Here is a 14,838-nt window from a genome sequence, read left to right on the forward strand (position 1 = left end):
CCTGGGGACACCAGGGGTACCCAGGGTGGCATCTCCAGGGGACACCGTGGGGACCCAGGGGGCGTCACCTCTGGGTGGCAGGTGGCGGGGTGGGGACAGGGGCTTGGTGGCCACTCACCCTCCTTCAGCACCCGCCAGCGGGGTGCCCCATGGCCGTCCCTCCGTCCGTCCCTCCGTCCGTCCGTCCCGGCCGATGGGTGATGGGGATGTGGCGGGGGGGGGGGGGTGGGGGGGTGTTAAGGCCCCCGGGCGCACGTGGCGCTGCCATTGTCCGGGGACACAAAGGCTGGGAAGGCTCTGGGTGCTCTGGGTGCCGCGGCCCCCCCCCCCCCCCGGGGGCTGACACCGCAAAATCCCGTCCCCGTGTGTCGACCGCCTGCGGGGACGCTGGGGACAGCGGGGGGGGGGACAAGAGGAATGGCACCCAGGGTCCCCCCCCCGGCCCACGTCCCCAGGGCAGGGCGGCAGCACCTCGGGGACAGCGGGTCCTGGCCCCGTGGGCAGGATCAGTCCCGGCCGAGGCCGGGCTTGTCCCCAGCGCCCCGGGGACACGGCTGCAGCTGGGGGGGGGGCAGGGGACAGCGGGGGCACCGCGGGCGTGGGGGGCACCAGGGACAGGGACACCGGGGAAGGTGCCACCGGGGGCGCAGACACCAGGGGCACGGGGGACGCTGGGGACAGGCGCCGCCGCTCGGGGCAAGCACCACGCCCCAAATCTCCCCACATTCTGCCCCGTTTCCACCGCTTTTTTGACCCAAAAAGCGCTGTGGCCGGGGGGGTGGCACCAGGCGACAGCAGGGGAGGGGCGAGGAGGTGTTGGCCCCCTGGTGACCCCCGGGGGGACGTGCCACACGCGTGTGCCCTGGCAGGCGGACACGCGTGGCCCCACCTGCAAGTGGGGTCACACCGGGGGGGGGGGGGGGGACACACGTCCAGGACAAGCAGGCAGAGGACACACCTACGTGTGCACACCCCCCCCCATGTGTGTGCACACATTTGCACACTCACACATGCGCACGCATGTGCACACTCAGACGTGTGCACACCCACAGGTGCACGCCCACGCATGCACACCCACCCACACTTTTCACGCTCACGTTTGCACGCTCACACTTGCACAGCCACATTTGCACACCCACACTTGCACACCCACCCACACGCACACACATTTGCACACCCACATTTGCACACCTGCACACCCACACTTGCACACCCACCCACACGCACACACATTTGCACGCCCACACTTGCACACCCACACTTGCACACCCACCCACACGCACACACATTTGCACACCCACATTTGCACACCCACACTTGCACACCCACCCACACGCACACACATTTGCACGCCCACACTTGCACACCCACACTTGCACACCCACCCACACGCACACACATTTGCACACCCACACTTGCACACCCACGCTTGCACACCCACACTTGCACACCCACACTTGCACACCCACGCTTGCACACCCACACTTGCACACCCACGCTTGCACGCCCACTCCCGTCACAGCCGCAGGGTGAGGGCCGGCAGCAGCAGCAGCAGCAGGAGGCCGAAGGCACCGCGAGGGGGGGCGCTGGAGCAGGGCCGGCTGCAGGGGACACCTGCGGGGGGGGGGGGGGACACGGGGGGGGACACTCGGGGGCTGCCCCCGTCCCCACAGACTGAGGCCGGGGCGAGGGGCTCCCCCGACCCCACGTCCCCACTGACCCAACGCCACGGGGAGGGGCACCCCCCCCGACCCCACAGACCCGATACCAGGGTGGGGGGCTCCTTCACCCCCCCCCCCCAACCCCACAGACCCAGTACCGGGGGGCTCCCACGTTCCCATCCCACAGCCCTCCCCAACCCCCCCCAGCCCCCCCAACCCCAATACCAGGGTGTGGGGCTCCCATGTTCCCATCCCGCAGACGCCCCCCAAGCCCCCCCATCCCCACAGAACCCCCCAATCCCCCCCAACCCCAATACCAGGGTGGGGGGGGGCTCCCATTTTCCCATCCCACAGACCCCCCCAACCCCCCCCAACCCCCCAGACCTTATACCAGGGTGGGGGGCTCCCATTTTCCCATCCCACAGACCCCCCCCCAACCCCCCCCCAACCCCCCCAGACCTTATACCAGAGTGGGGGGCTCCCACGTTCCCATCCCACAGACCCCCCCCCACCCCCCCCCAACCCCCCAGACCTTATACCAGGGTGGGGGGCTCCCACGTTCCCATCCCACAGACCCCCCCCCAACCCCCCCACCCCAATACCAGGCTGGGGAGCCCCCCCATTCCCATCCCCATAGCCCCCCCCCCAACCCCCCAGACCCAACCCCTCGGTGGGGGGCTCCCACCCCCCCACCCCATCCCCTCCGACCCGACGCGGTGCTGGGGGGCTGCCCCCCGCCGTGCCCCCCCCACCCCCCCCCCCCGTGCTCGCACCGCCGAGCTCCAGCGTCACCTCCCCGCAGGCGCAGTCGTCGCGGCCCAGCAGCAGGCACCTATAGGTGCCCCCGTCCCCGGCCTGCAGCCCCCCCAGCACCAGCAGCGCCCCGCCGGGCCCCCCCAGCCCGGCCCGCTCACGGTACGGGGGGGTGCAGCTGGGGGGGCCCAGGCGGCCCCGGCTGCAGACCAGGCTCCCCCCGAAGTGCCAGCGCACAGCCAGCAGCGGGCCCAGGTGGCCGCCCCCCCCCGGGCACCCCAGGGTGACGGCGGCCCCCAGGGTGCCGTTGGCCTGGGCATGGCCCCGGTGGGGGCTGCGGCACGCGCTGCACCCCCCCGCCGCCTCGGTGGGGCCGCCTGGGGACAAGGGGGGGGCTGTCACCTGCACGGCCACCCCCTGGGGGGGGGGCACAAAGGTGGGGGACGGGGGGTGCTGGCACCGTGCCGTGGTGGGTGCGGGGGGGGGCAAAGCGGTGGAACACGGGGGGGTGGCACTGGGCTAGGGGGCGGTTATGGGGGGGGACACAGTGAGGGGGGACACGGAGCTGGCACTGTCTGTGGGAGGGGGGACACGGGGCTGGCACTGCCCGCGGGGGGGGGGACACGGGGCTGGCACTGTCCCACGGTGTGGCTGGGGGGGGGGGGGACACAATGCAGGGGGATGGTGGGGACTGTCACCGTGCCATGGGGTGGGCGCGGGGGGGGGACACACGGTGCGGTGGGACACGGGGCTGGCACCGTCTGTGGGAGGGGGACACGGGGGTGTCACTGCCCGCGGGGGGGGGACACGGGGCTGGCACTGTCTGTGGGAGGGGGACATGGGGGTGTCAGTGCCCGCAGGGGGGGGGACACGGGGCTGGCACCGTCTGTGGGAGGGGGACACGGGGGTGTCACTGCCCGCGGGGGGGGGACACGGGGCTGACACTGCCCGCGGGGGGGGGACACGGGGCTGGCACTGCCCGCAGGGGGGGGACACGGGGCTGGCACTGTCTGTGGGAGGGGGACACGGGGCTGGCACTGCCCGCGGGGGGGGGACACGGGGCTGGCACCGTCTGTGGGAGGGGGACACGGGGGTGTCAGTGCCCGCGGGGGGGGGACACGGGGCTGGCACCGTCTGTGGGAGGGGGGACACGGGGGTGTCAGTGCCCGCGGGGGGGGACACGGGGCTGGCACCGTCTGTGGGAGGGGGGACACGGGGGTGTCAGTGCCCGCGGGGGGGGGACACGGGGCTGGCACTGTCTGTGGGAGGGGGACACGGGGCTGGCACTGCCCGCGGGGGGGGGACACGGGGCTGGCACCGTCTGTGGGAGGGGGGACACGGGGGTGTCAGTGCCCGCGGGGGGGGGACACGGGGCTGGCACCGTCTGTGGGAGGGGGACACGGGGGTGTCAGTGCCCGCGGGGGGGGGACACGGGGCTGGCACTGTCCCCAGCCCGCCGCGTGGCCGTGGCGGGGACTCGCCGCTGTGCGACACTCGGGGACCGTCGGCAGCGCACGGAGGGGACGGGGACGGGGACGGGGGGGGGGCGAGAAGGGACAGGGAGGGGGACACGGCTGGGACCCCCCCACAACCCCCCCGGGCTTCCCCGGCCCCCCCCTCCCCGCCGCGTGTCCCCCGCAGCCACCCCCCCCCCCCCCCCCCGGGTGCCACCACCCCCGGGTCCCCCCGGGTCCCCCGCGCCCCCCGGGTGCCGCCGCCCCCCCCCGCGCCCCCCGGCGCCGGGACCCACCGGGGGGCAGCAGGGCCGGGCCCAGCCCGAGGGGCAGCAGCAGGACCCACATCTGCGGGCGGCTCCGGCGCGGCGGGGACGGGCGGGGGCGGCCCGGGACGGGGGGGGGGGGACGGGGGGGGACGGGGGGGGAGCGGCCTCTGGGCGGGACCCGGGGGGGGGGGGGGGGGGAACGGGGCCGAGGGGACACGGGGAGAACCGGGGGGGAGGGGGGGGGGCAAATACAGGCGGGGGAGGACGGGGAGGGGGCACGCAGGGACCTAAATTAAGGATGTGCCCCCCCCCTGCCCCCCCCCCGGGGACACCCAGCGCTTGTAGAGCTGGAGCCCGATCCTGGAGGGGGGGGGGGAAGCGTCCTGGGGACAAATCCTGACCCCAGGGGGACAAATCCTGCCCCGGGGGGACAAATCCTGCCCCGGGGGGATAAATCCTGCCCCGGGGGCACGCTGTGTATGCCCCCCCCCTCGCCCCCCCCAGCCCCAGGGGCCGCATCCAGCCTGGCTACGTGGCGGGCGGCTCTTCATCCCCCCCCCCCCCCCCCGTTATTTTTGCCATAGCAGCCCGCAAACAAACCCAGCGCCGCTGGATCCCCAGCCCAGCACCGACGTCCGGCCTGGCTGCACGTAGGGCCAGGCCCCCCCGGCCCCCCCCCGGCCCCGCTTGGGGCCACCCCAGCCCCGCTCCCTTATCCCCACAGCCCCCAGCGGGGCGTTCCCCAGGGGGTGCTGGGGGGGGGGTGGCTCTGTCACCCCGCGTCCCGCCGCTGTCCCCACTGGGGACACTGGTGGCCGGCTCGTCCTCATCCCCCCCCCATGCGCCGAAGCTGCCCGGGTTCAGCGGGCGGCTTCTCGTGGGTGGCTGAATGCCAAAATCCCTGCATTTCGCCCCAAAAAAGCACCCCCCAACCCAAAGGCGATACACCCCCACCCAGCTTCCCAGCCCCATTTTTACGCCAAAACAGGAAAAGGAGCCGCGCGCCCGCCCCCCCCCCCAGCCCCACAGCCCCCGGGGAGGGTCCGGTGCCAGCGCTGCGGGGGGGGGGCCGGACGCTGCCATCCACCGGGGGGGGGAAACCACACCTGGACGCGAGGCGACGCCGCGGCGCTTTTATTGGCGGGGGGGGGGGGGACCGGGGGGGGCCCCGCGCCCCTCCCTCAGTCCTCCAGGTTGCGGAAAGCCGCCTGCATCTCCTCGTTGAGCTGCGCGAAGGCTGCCGTGATGTTGGCCTCGCCGTCCTTCACCGGGTCCTGGGGACAGGCGGGGGGGGGGACGGGGTGACGCGATGGCAGCGCGACCCTCTCCGACCCCCCCCCCCATCCGTCCGTGTGCCCCCCCCCCCCACCCCCGGCACCTTGAACTTCATGGCGCTCAGCTTGTAGAGGATGTCCCCCAGGTTCTCGCGGATGGTGGCCCAGGTGACGCGGCGCTCGCCCGCGCCGGTGGCCTCCACGGCGTGCCGCGCCAGGTCGTAGAAGGTGATCATGTGTGCAGCATCCCCACCGTCTTGTAGAAGGGGCAAAACCTGGGGGAGGGGGGGGCAGGCACGGGGTCGGGGGGGGGTTCCGGGGGGGCTGCGGGGCTGGGGGCCGCGGTACCTGTCGTAGGACGAGTAGCCGTTCTGCTGCAGGAAGTCGTCCTTGAGGAGCTTCGCCACCTCCAGCGTCACCTTGTCGGCCTCGGCGAGGGACGCCTGCGGGGGACGGGTCCTGGGTGGCCCCAAGGGCTCTGTCCCCGCTCGGCACCTCGCCGAGCTCTCCCCAGCTCCGGGTGCCTTCTTCCCCCAGCCCCAGCCCGTGTCCCCCTCCCCATCCCCGTAGCCCCCTGTCCCAGCCTCTCCGTCCCTTCCCGTCCCCTCTCCCAGCCCGTTTCCTCTTCCCATTCCTGCTCTTCCCCTATTCCCCATCCCTGCCCCACTCCTTCATATCCTGTATCTGTCATCCCATATCTCCCATCCAATCCCATCTGCGTCCCATCCCATCCCCATCCCAATCTCTGTCCCCTCCTGGTCCCCGTCCCAATCCCCATCCCCACCCCACCCCACCCCACCCCATCCCATCCCCGTCCCCTTCCCACCACATTCCCATCCCCGTCCCCTTCCCCATCCCCTCCCCACCCTCTCCCTGTCCCCATCTCCATCCCCGTCCCGTTCCCATTCTTATCCCCGGCCCCCCCCGGCCCCCCCACCTTGCCCACGAGCTGCACGATCTCGGCCAGGTCCTCCTCCTCCTGCAGGATCTCCTTGGCGCGGGTGCGCAGGGCGGGGAAGTCGGGGTGCAGCCGCTCGTAGTGGGGCTCCAGCGCCCGCAGGTACTTGCTGTAGCTGATCAGCCAGTTGACGGAGGGGAAGTGCTTGCGCTGCGCCAGCTTCTTGTCCAGCCCCCAGAACACCTACGGGGAGTTTGGGGGGGGCCGGAATCAGGGGGGGAGCCACGCCTGGGCCAGGAGACCCCCACCGCCATCCCGCTCACCTGCACGATGCCCAGGGTGGCCGAGGTGACGGGGTCCGAGAAGTCCCCTCCCGGCGGGGACACGCTGCAGGGGACAGCGGGCTCGGTGCTGTGGAGGGGGGTCCCCGTGCCCCCACCATGTCCCCCCCCATCACAGCACCCTCGGAACTCACGCGCCGACGATGCTGACGCTGCCCTCGCGCCCGGGGGAGCCCAGGCAGCGCGCCCGCCCCGCGCGCTCGTAGAAGGAAGCCAGGCGGGCGCCCAGGTACGCGGGGTACCCGCTGTCTGCAAGGAGCCGGCCTCAGCGGGGCGCCGCGGGCACCGCAGCCCCTCACCGGGGCCTCGGGGCTGCCCGGGACCAAGGGGACAACCGGGACCGGTGCTCACCCGCCGGCATCTCGGCCAGGCGCCCCGAGATCTCACGCAGCGCCTCGGCCCAGCGCGAGGTGGAGTCGGCCATCATGCTGACGTGGCGGCCCATGTCGCGGAAGTACTCGGACAGCGTGATGCCTGCGCCGGCGGCACGCGGCTGGCACCGGCGGCACGGCCCCGGCGTGCCGGCACCCGCCCCCGCGGGCACCCGCGGCCACCCACAGCCCCGCCGTCCCCGGCCCACCGGTGTAGATGGAGGCCTCGCGGGCGGCCACCGGCATGTTGGAGGTGTTGGCCACCAGCGTGGTGCGCTTCATGATGCTCTCCGTCCTGCCGTCCACCTCCATGGTCAGCTGGGGACGGCGACGCCGTCACCGCGCGGCTCGGGGACGAGCCCCCGGCACGGCGCCCCCGCGCCCCGCGGCCTCACCTCGGGGAAGTCCCGCAGCACCTCGGACATCTCGTTGCCCCGCTCGCCGCAGCCCACGTAGACGATGATGTCGCTGTTGGAGTACTTGGACAGGGACTGCGAGATGACCGTCTTGCCGCAGCCGAAGGCGCCCGGGATGGCCGTGGTGCCACCCTGCACGCACCTGGGGACAGGGCGGTCCCCAACACGGCCCCGCTGTGGTCCCACGGAGGCAGGATGGGCCCCGCCACCCCCTGTCCCTGTCCCCATCCCTGGTCACTCACCGGCACCCCCGCGCTGTTCCCTTCCTCCCCAGTAGGACTGTCCCCATCCCTGTCCCTTTCCCCAATCCCATCCCCTGTGCTCACCCCATTCCCTGACCCCGTCCCCGTCCCCATTCCTGTCCCTCAGCCCCATTCCCCGTGCCCATCCACGTCCCCTCTCCCTGTCCCCCGTTCCCATGCCCTATCCACATCCCCATCACCTGCCCCCTGTTCCCAAGCCCACCCCATATTCCTGTCCCCATCCTTGTCCCCCATCCCCACCCCGTCCCTGTATCCCCATCCCTTCCATGTCGCCTCTCCCTGTCCCTGCCCCTCTCTTCATCCTTGTTCCCTCTCCCCATCCCCTCTCCCAATCCCCTCTTCCTGTCCCCAGCCCCGTCCCCTCTCCCCAGCCCCGTCCCCGTCCCTACGGGAAGAGGGCGTCCAGCACGCGCTGCCCGGTCAGCAGCGGGTGGTTCGCCGTCAGCTTCTCGGCCACGGGCCGGGTCTGCCTGACGGGCCAGACCTGCATCATGGTCAGCTTCTCCGTGCTGCCCTCGAAGTCCAGCTCCAGCACCACGTCCTGCGGGGACAACGGGGGGCAGCGGGGACGTGGGACCCCATGGCCCCCCCCCCCGCCCGCGCCGCCAGCCCTTACGGAGACGCTGTAGTGGCCCGGGGGCGCGATGTGGGTGACGGTGCCGCGGCTGCGGGGGGGCACCATGATCTGGTGCTGGACGAGCGAGTTCTCGGCGACCGTGCCGTAGATGTCACCGCCGGTGACGTGGCTCCCGACCTGGCACGGGGCGGCCGTGAGGACGTGGGACTCCCCCGCCACGAGGGGAAGGGTCCCCTTGTCCCCGCGGGGGCTCACCCGGACGTGCTTGCTGGGGACGAAGTCCCAGGTGAGGTGGCGCGGCAGCGCGGGGACGTTGACGCCGCGCGGGATGTAGATGTTGCGGGTGAGCTGGGCGATGTCCTTCAGCGGGCGCTGGATCCCGTCGAAGATGGAGCCCAGGATGCCGGGGCCCAGCTCCACCGAGAGCGGCTGCCCCGTGCGCAGCACCGGGTCCCCCACCCGCACCCCCGCTGCGCCCGCGCTCAGGAAAAGCCACGCTGGGGGGGACGGGACAGGGACGGGAGCGGGGACTGGGGGGAGACAGGGAACTGGGGGGGGACAGGGGACTTGGGGGGGAAAGGGGACCGGGGACCGGGGCGGGGGACAGGGTGGGAAAGGGCAGGGAGGGCACAGAGCAGGACGGGGGGACAGGGAGGGGACAGGAGGCAGGGGAGCGGGGCAGGACAGGGGAGGGACAAAAGGGAGGGGACAGGGACAGAGGGGAGGGGGACGGGGGAGGAAGGGAAGGGCAGACCGAGGGGGTGGGAGGACGACGGGCGACAAGGAAGGATGGAGGGGACAGAGAAGGTCAGGAGGGACGGGGAAGGACAGGGGGACGGGGGGGGGGGAGGCAGGGCAGGAGGCTGGAGGGGACGGGGAAGGGGAAGGGACAAGACGGGGTGGGAGGACAGGAGGAAGGGGAGGGGAGGGGAGGACAGGGGACAGGGACAGGCGGTGCCGCAAGGATACAGGTCTCCTCGTAGACCTGCAGGGTGGCCATGTCCCCCTCCAGCCGGATGATCTCCCCCACCAGCTCCGCGTGCCCCACGCGCACCAGCTCGTACATGGCCGCCCCCGCCATGCGGGTGGCCGTCACCACTGCGGGGACACCGCGCCGTCACCGCCCCGTCCCCAGCACTAGCCCACCCCCCCCCTTGCACCCCCCATGGCCCCCCCCTCAGGACCCCGAAACGCGGCCGTACCGGGCCCCGAGACGCCGTGCACGGCGCCCAGCAGGCTCTCCCGCTCGGCCTCGGCCAGCCGTGGCACCGCGCTCCCCTCCATGGTGGCACCCGCCGGCCCCGGTGGCCCCCGCTTTATATGGGGGCAGGCACCGCGCGGAGCCGGCGGGGCCCGGGGGAACCGGCTGGGCCCGGTGTCCCCGCGGGCGCGGGCTGTGTACAGTCAACAGCCGCCCCCCTGCCTTGTCACCTTCCCCCCCCCCCCCCCGCCGCACCCAGGGGTGCCCCGAGCCAGCACGCGCCGGCACGCGCCAGCACCCGTGGGGACGGTGGCAGGGACAGCGCGGCCGAGCCGGTGCCACCAGCGGTGCCCGTCCCCTCCTGGCAGCTCGCCCACAGCGCCCATGTCCCCCCCAAGGTGCCTCACGCCCCCCAGCCCCAGCGTCCCCTCTGGTGTCAGCCCTGTCTGTGTCCCCCCCCCGAGGTCCCCGCAGGGGGAAGGAACATGCCTGGGGGGTTGGGGGGGGACAAAAGGGGACCCATGGGTCTGGGTGCCACCGGGTGCTGTGGGGCCACTGTGATGTCCCCTGGGCCCCCAGCCGGGGTGGCACGAGTGACGGCACCGCCCCAAGGGCACGCACACGTGTGTGCAAACGTGCCCACGCGTCCCCCCCGCACACACGCGTGTGCGGCCGCTGCCACACGGGGCTGGGGCGCGCCCGGCCCCGGCTGTGAGCGGTGCCGGGTGCGAGAAGGCGGCGGCCGAGGCCGGTCACGGGCGGGTGGCCAAGGGCAGCCCCGTCCCCGTCCCCGCCCCACGCGGCGCCGACACTCAGCCGTGACCCAAAACCCCCCAAATTTATTTACCAAAATTCACAGAGCGAGCGAGCAAGGGGAAATAATAACAGGAGGGGGGAAATAATACCGGGGGGGGGGGAGGGGATACAGGGCGGGGGCGCTAGGAGACGAGGACGCCGGCGGAGCCACCCTTGGCCCCCTCGGCGCCCTCCTTGGGGGGCTGCCGGGGGTCGTCCTCGCCCAGCAGGCGGATGTTGTGCTTCTCGCGGAACTCGTTCAGCTCCCGGCCCTTGCTCTGCAGCTGCTGGCTCAGCGTCTCCAGGATTTTGCTGATCTGGGGGAAGAGCCGGGGAGGGGGGGGGTCAGGGGCCGTGGCACGGCGTGGGGGGGTGCCGGGGTCCCGGGGAGCCCCCCCGGGGTCCCTCACCTGCTCGCGGTTGCTCTCCAGCGCGGGCAGCACCTCCTTGACGGTCCTCTCGACCAGCACGCCGCCCACCATGCGGTAGCAGCGCCGCGTGGGGTCCACCTCGCGCAGCGTCTCGATCACCAGCCTGGGCACAGCGCCGCGCTGCTGGGGGGGGGGGCAGGGGACGGGACCCCCCTGCACCCCCCAGGGCTCCTCCCCAAACCCCCACGTCCCCGAGGTCCCCCCCTCTGTCCCCTTCACCCACCTCACGCCTCTTTCACATCCCCCGGGTCCCCCCGGTGCTCCCCTTGCCCCGTGTCCCCTTCACCCCCCCCCGTGTCCCCTTCGCATCCCCAGTGTCCCCCCCCGTGTCTCCCCTTCCAACCCCCCTGTCCTCCCCCCCCACATCCCCTTCACATCCCCGGGGTCCCCCCTGTGCCCCCCCCACCCCGTGTCCCCTTCACACCCCCAGGACCCCCCCCGGTACCTCCGGTGTCCCCCTCCCCCCGCCCCCCAGGTCCCCTTCACCCCCCCCTCCCTGCCCCCGGCGTCCCCCCACACCCCCGGGACCCCCCCCATTCCCCCCGGTGCCCCCCCCCGTGTCCCCTTCACATCCCTGCCTGACCCCCCGGCCCCCCCCCGTGTCCCCCTCACACCTCCAGGACCCCCCCCTCACACCCCCGTTCCCCCCGGTGCCCCCCCCGGTGTCCCCCCCGGCCCCCCCCGTGTCCCTCTCACACCCCCAGGACCCCCCCCCCTCACACCCCCGTTCCCCCCGTGCCCCCCCCGGTGCCCCCACCCGTGCTCGTTGAGCTCCAGCTCCAGCTCGGCGGCCTTGGAGGCCAGCCCGCGCTGCTCCTGCCGCAGCCGGTTGAACCGGGCCACCACCTGCGGGGGGGGGGGGGCGGTCAGGGGGGGCCGGGATCCCCCCGGTGCCCCCCCCCGATGCCCCCCCCGGTGCCCCCCGGGCCCCGGCCCGGCCCCGCCCCCCGGACCTGCTCCGCCGTCAGCCCCTTCCCGCCGGGCGCCGCCGCCGCCGCCCCGGGCCGCCCCCTCGCGCCGTCCGCCATCGTCCCCCTCCCCCGCCGCCCCCCGGGCCCCGCCCCTTCCGCCGCCGGCCGGAAGCGGGGCTCGGGGGCGAGGCTCGGCCCGGCGCCATCTTGGCTGAGGGCAGCGGCGCTGCCCGCTGAGGCGGCGCCGGCGCCATCTTGGGTGCGGGCAGCGGCGGGGGGGACTTTGCCCGCGGCCTCCGGGTCGGTGCCGGCGGCGGGGCATGTACGGGGCGGGGGGGCCCTAGGGTGGGCTTGGGGCGGCACGGGGGTGGCCTGGGTGTACCTGGGGGTCCTAGGGGCAATCGGGAGGGTCTTGGGGGGAGTTGGGGGGGTCCTGGGGGCAGCGGGGGGGTCCTGGGGGTAATTGGGGGGGGTGTAGGGGGCATTTGAGGGGGTCCTGGGGGCAAATCGGGAGGGGTCCTGGGGTCAGTTGGGTCCTGGGGGCAGCTATGGGGGTCCTGGGGGCGGTTGGTGGGGTCCTGAGGGCAATTGGAGGGGTCCTGGGGGTAATTGGGGGGGGTGTAGGGGGGCAATCGGGGGGGTCCTGAGGGCAATTGGAGGGGTCCTGGGGGCAGTTGGGGGGAGCGGGGTGTGAGGAGCGTCTGCGGGCACTTGGGGGCAGTTGGGGGGGGCCCGGGGGAGCTGGGGGGAGCTGGAGGCCAACTGGGGCTGCCCCAGAGGATCTGGGGCAATTCGGGGCTGTCGGGAGCCTCTGGGGGGGACTGGGGGGGTCTCGTGGGGCCTGGGGGCAGTTGGGGGGGGGGGGAGCTGGAGCCAGGCCCCTACACGGGGCCGGTGCCGCCCCCTCAGCCCCAGGTGGGTGCCCTGGGGGCCACAACCCCCGGTGGGGTCCCAGCGCCCCCCTCCCGGCCCCCCCCCCAGGCTGAGAGCGGTGCCCCGGCTCCTCCTGCCCCGCAGCCTCTGCAGACCCCCGCAGCTCCCCGGCCCCCCGCGCAGGTACCCCGGCTACAAGGGGGGGAGTGTGGGGGGGGGCGACCGAGGGGTCCCCGGGACCCGTCGCGGTCCCTGACCCGGCTGTGCCGCAGCCGCCGGGCCATGGCGGGGCCCCCGGGGCCGAAGCCGCTGGTGGCCGTGGGCCAGGTCACCTCCACGCCCGACAAGGAGCTCAACTTCGCCGCCTGCGCCGCGCTGGTGCGGGAGGCGGCTCGGCGCGGCGCCTGCCTCGTCTTCCTCCCCGAGGGCTTCGACTACATCGGCCGCGACCCGGCGGAGACGCTCAGCCTGGCCGAGGGCCTGGACGGGGACCTGATGGGGCGCTACGCGCGGCTGGCCAGGTAGGGGCCCCCCCCCCCCGCCCCTGGGCGACGCCGGCGCGGCCCCGGTGGCCGTGGGGGTGACGTCGGGGCTGTCCCCGCAGGGACTGCGGCGTGTGGCTGTCCCTGGGCGGCTTCCACGAGCGCGGGCGGGACTGGGCGGCCACGCAGCGCATTTACAACTGCCACGCGCTGCTGGACCCCGCAGGTGAGAGACCCCGGCCCGGCCCCGCGGAGCGGGCACCCCAGGGTGCACGTCCGTCCCCCCCCACCCCGCACCCGCTTTGTGCCTCCTTGTCCCCCCCAGGGCGCGTGGTGGCCGCCTACAGGAAGACCCACCTGTGTGACGTGGAGCTGGAGGGGCGCGTCACCATGAAGGAGAGCGGCTTCACCAACCGCGGCACCGAGATCGTGCCCCCGGTCAGCACGCCGGCCGGGAAGGTACGGGGTGGCCGGGGGCGCCGCCGGGGGCTCCCCCTCCCGCTGCTGTCCCTTAACCGCGTCCTCGCCCCGGTCCCGTGCCCTCGCTCATGTCCCCTCCGCGTCCCCCCCCAGCTCGGGCTCTCCATCTGCTACGACCTGCGCTTCCCCGAGATCTCGCTGGCGCTGCGGCGAGCCGGGGCCGAGATCCTCACCTACCCCTCGGCCTTCACCGTCACCACGGGCTCCGCGCACTGGGAGGTGAGCTCTGCCCCCGGGGGTAGCTTTAAAAGCCCCTCCCGGGGGGGGATTTCAGCCTCGGGGGCAGGCGGCAGGGCCGTGGCGCCATCCCGCGTGTCCCCCCCCCCAGGTGCTGCTGCGGGCGCGGGCCATCGAGAGCCAGTGCTACGTGGTGGCGGCGGCGCAGACGGGCAGGAACCACGAGGGCCGCGCCTCCTACGGGCACACGCTGGTGGTCGACCCCTGGGGCACGGTGGTGGCGCAGCGCGGCGAGGGGCCGGGGCTCTGCTACGCCGAGATCGACCTCGAGTACCTGCAGCGCGTCCGCCGCGAGATCCCGGTGCAGGAGCACCGGCGGCCTGACCTCTACGGCACCGTGGGGCTGCCCGCGACGCCCTGAGCCCCCCCCCCGGCACCAACGACCCCGCCGGGCCCACCCCAAAACCGGAGCCAGGCTGGATCCACTCCGTTTCGGGCGGTTTCTCCCCCAAAAGGCAGCAGCTGGGGCAGGAACACGCACTCAGGGCTCACCCCGTGCCTCGTGGCCCCCCCCCCCCGGGGGGTGCTCCCCGCTTTTTGGAGCCCCCCCCCAAGCCCCCGCAGCACGGGGCGGGGAAGGAAGGAGCCAGGCGCTGCGGTAGATGTTTATTTGAAGAAAACCGAAAGCTACACAGGGCATATGACTGTTATATCGAGGTTTAAAAAATACAGAAGTCACAGAAATTACACCAAGGTGTGCCAGGAGCGGCCGTAAGCAGTGGGGGGGGGGCACGCTGGTGACGGGGAGGGGAACCACAGGCAGCCCCCCCGCGCTGCTGGGGCAGGGGGAGAGCAGCCTCCAGCCGAGCAGGGCTGGGGAGAAAAACCGCAAAATTGGGGTGGAGCTGGAAAAATCCCCCCCCGGGCCCCCCCCCGGCAGCAGGCAGAGGAAGCAGGCGGCGGTGCCGGTCACGCCTGGACGCGGCCAAAGGCCGGCACGCTGCCGGCTGCGCGCCAACACGTGCGGGCAGGGACCGCGCTGCCTGCTGCCAGCAACAGGCGGGGCTGGCCCCCCCCCGCGGCCCCGTTTGGCCCAGTTGCCGGCAGGAGAGGGGAGGGACGAGGCGGAGGGGACGGGCAGGGGTCCCAGCGGGTGCTCCCCCTGGCCCCAGCAGGAGGGGGCACGAAGGCACATGGTCCCGAGGCAGCCT

At 73.7% G+C, this 14,838-nt stretch overlaps 4 protein-coding genes across 9 annotated transcripts in view; 1 reads left to right on the forward strand and 3 right to left on the reverse strand.

Annotated features, from left to right (window-relative positions):
- Positions 1–4,265, reverse strand: part of LOC310887392 (lens fiber membrane intrinsic protein-like) — a 9,365-nt gene extending 5,100 nt beyond the window's left edge. The window contains exons 1-4 of one of the 2 annotated variants that reach the window (XR_014575722.1): positions 4,165–4,265; positions 2,435–2,791; positions 1,256–1,614; positions 69–1,191 (exon numbers count right to left, since the gene is read on the reverse strand). The gene's annotated coding sequence lies outside the window, so the exon portion shown is untranslated. Of the gene's footprint in view, positions 1–68; positions 1,192–1,255; positions 1,615–2,434; positions 2,792–4,164 lie in introns of those variants that run through there. The other variant, XM_083813300.1, reaches the window with a different exon arrangement.
- A 994-nt stretch (positions 4,266–5,259) lies between these two features.
- On the reverse strand, positions 5,260–9,691 carry LOC310887393 (V-type proton ATPase catalytic subunit A-like). Its single transcript, XM_083813301.1, is given in 15 exon segments — positions 5,260–5,411; positions 5,516–5,652; positions 5,655–5,686; positions 5,760–5,854; positions 6,349–6,552; positions 6,633–6,696; positions 6,785–6,899; positions 7,002–7,124; positions 7,231–7,339; positions 7,417–7,579; positions 8,090–8,241; positions 8,317–8,454; positions 8,533–8,747; positions 9,247–9,375; positions 9,480–9,691. Coding segments are annotated over 15 exon segments (1,851 nt in total). The 5' UTR covers positions 9,562–9,691; the 3' UTR covers positions 5,260–5,318.
- Positions 9,692–10,296: 605 nt separating this feature from the next.
- Positions 10,297–11,799, reverse strand: PFDN2 (prefoldin subunit 2). The gene is made up of 4 exons (XM_083813313.1): positions 11,658–11,799; positions 11,462–11,550; positions 10,684–10,807; positions 10,297–10,590 (listed from the first exon to the last, which is right to left on the reverse strand). Exons 1-4 carry the CDS (start codon positions 11,730–11,732, stop codon positions 10,417–10,419), a joined length of 462 nt encoding a protein of 153 aa, XP_083669439.1. The 5' UTR covers positions 11,733–11,799; the 3' UTR covers positions 10,297–10,416.
- On the forward strand, positions 11,782–14,374 carry NIT1 (nitrilase 1). Of its 5 annotated transcripts, none has more exons than XM_083813309.1 (7): positions 11,827–11,915; positions 12,633–12,671; positions 12,761–13,009; positions 13,093–13,196; positions 13,296–13,429; positions 13,544–13,669; positions 13,779–14,374. In XM_083813309.1, the coding sequence occupies exons 3-7, from the start codon at positions 12,771–12,773 to the stop codon at positions 14,046–14,048; spliced, it is 873 nt and encodes a 290-aa protein (XP_083669435.1). In that variant the 5' UTR covers positions 11,827–11,915; positions 12,633–12,671; positions 12,761–12,770; the 3' UTR covers positions 14,049–14,374. The 5 variants fall into 5 exon arrangements, with proteins under 5 accessions (XP_083669437.1, XP_083669435.1, XP_083669433.1 ...); XM_083813307.1 differs by having other exon boundaries at positions 11,829–11,937; positions 12,597–12,671; XM_083813308.1 differs by having other exon boundaries at positions 11,835–11,915; positions 12,597–12,671.
- The last annotated feature ends 464 nt before the right edge of the window (positions 14,375–14,838 follow it).

The sequence above is a fragment of the Anser anser genome (assembly GCF_964211835.1).
Source record: "Anser anser genome assembly, chromosome: 28".
NCBI classification, from domain to species: Eukaryota; Metazoa; Chordata; class Aves; order Anseriformes; family Anatidae; genus Anser; species Anser anser.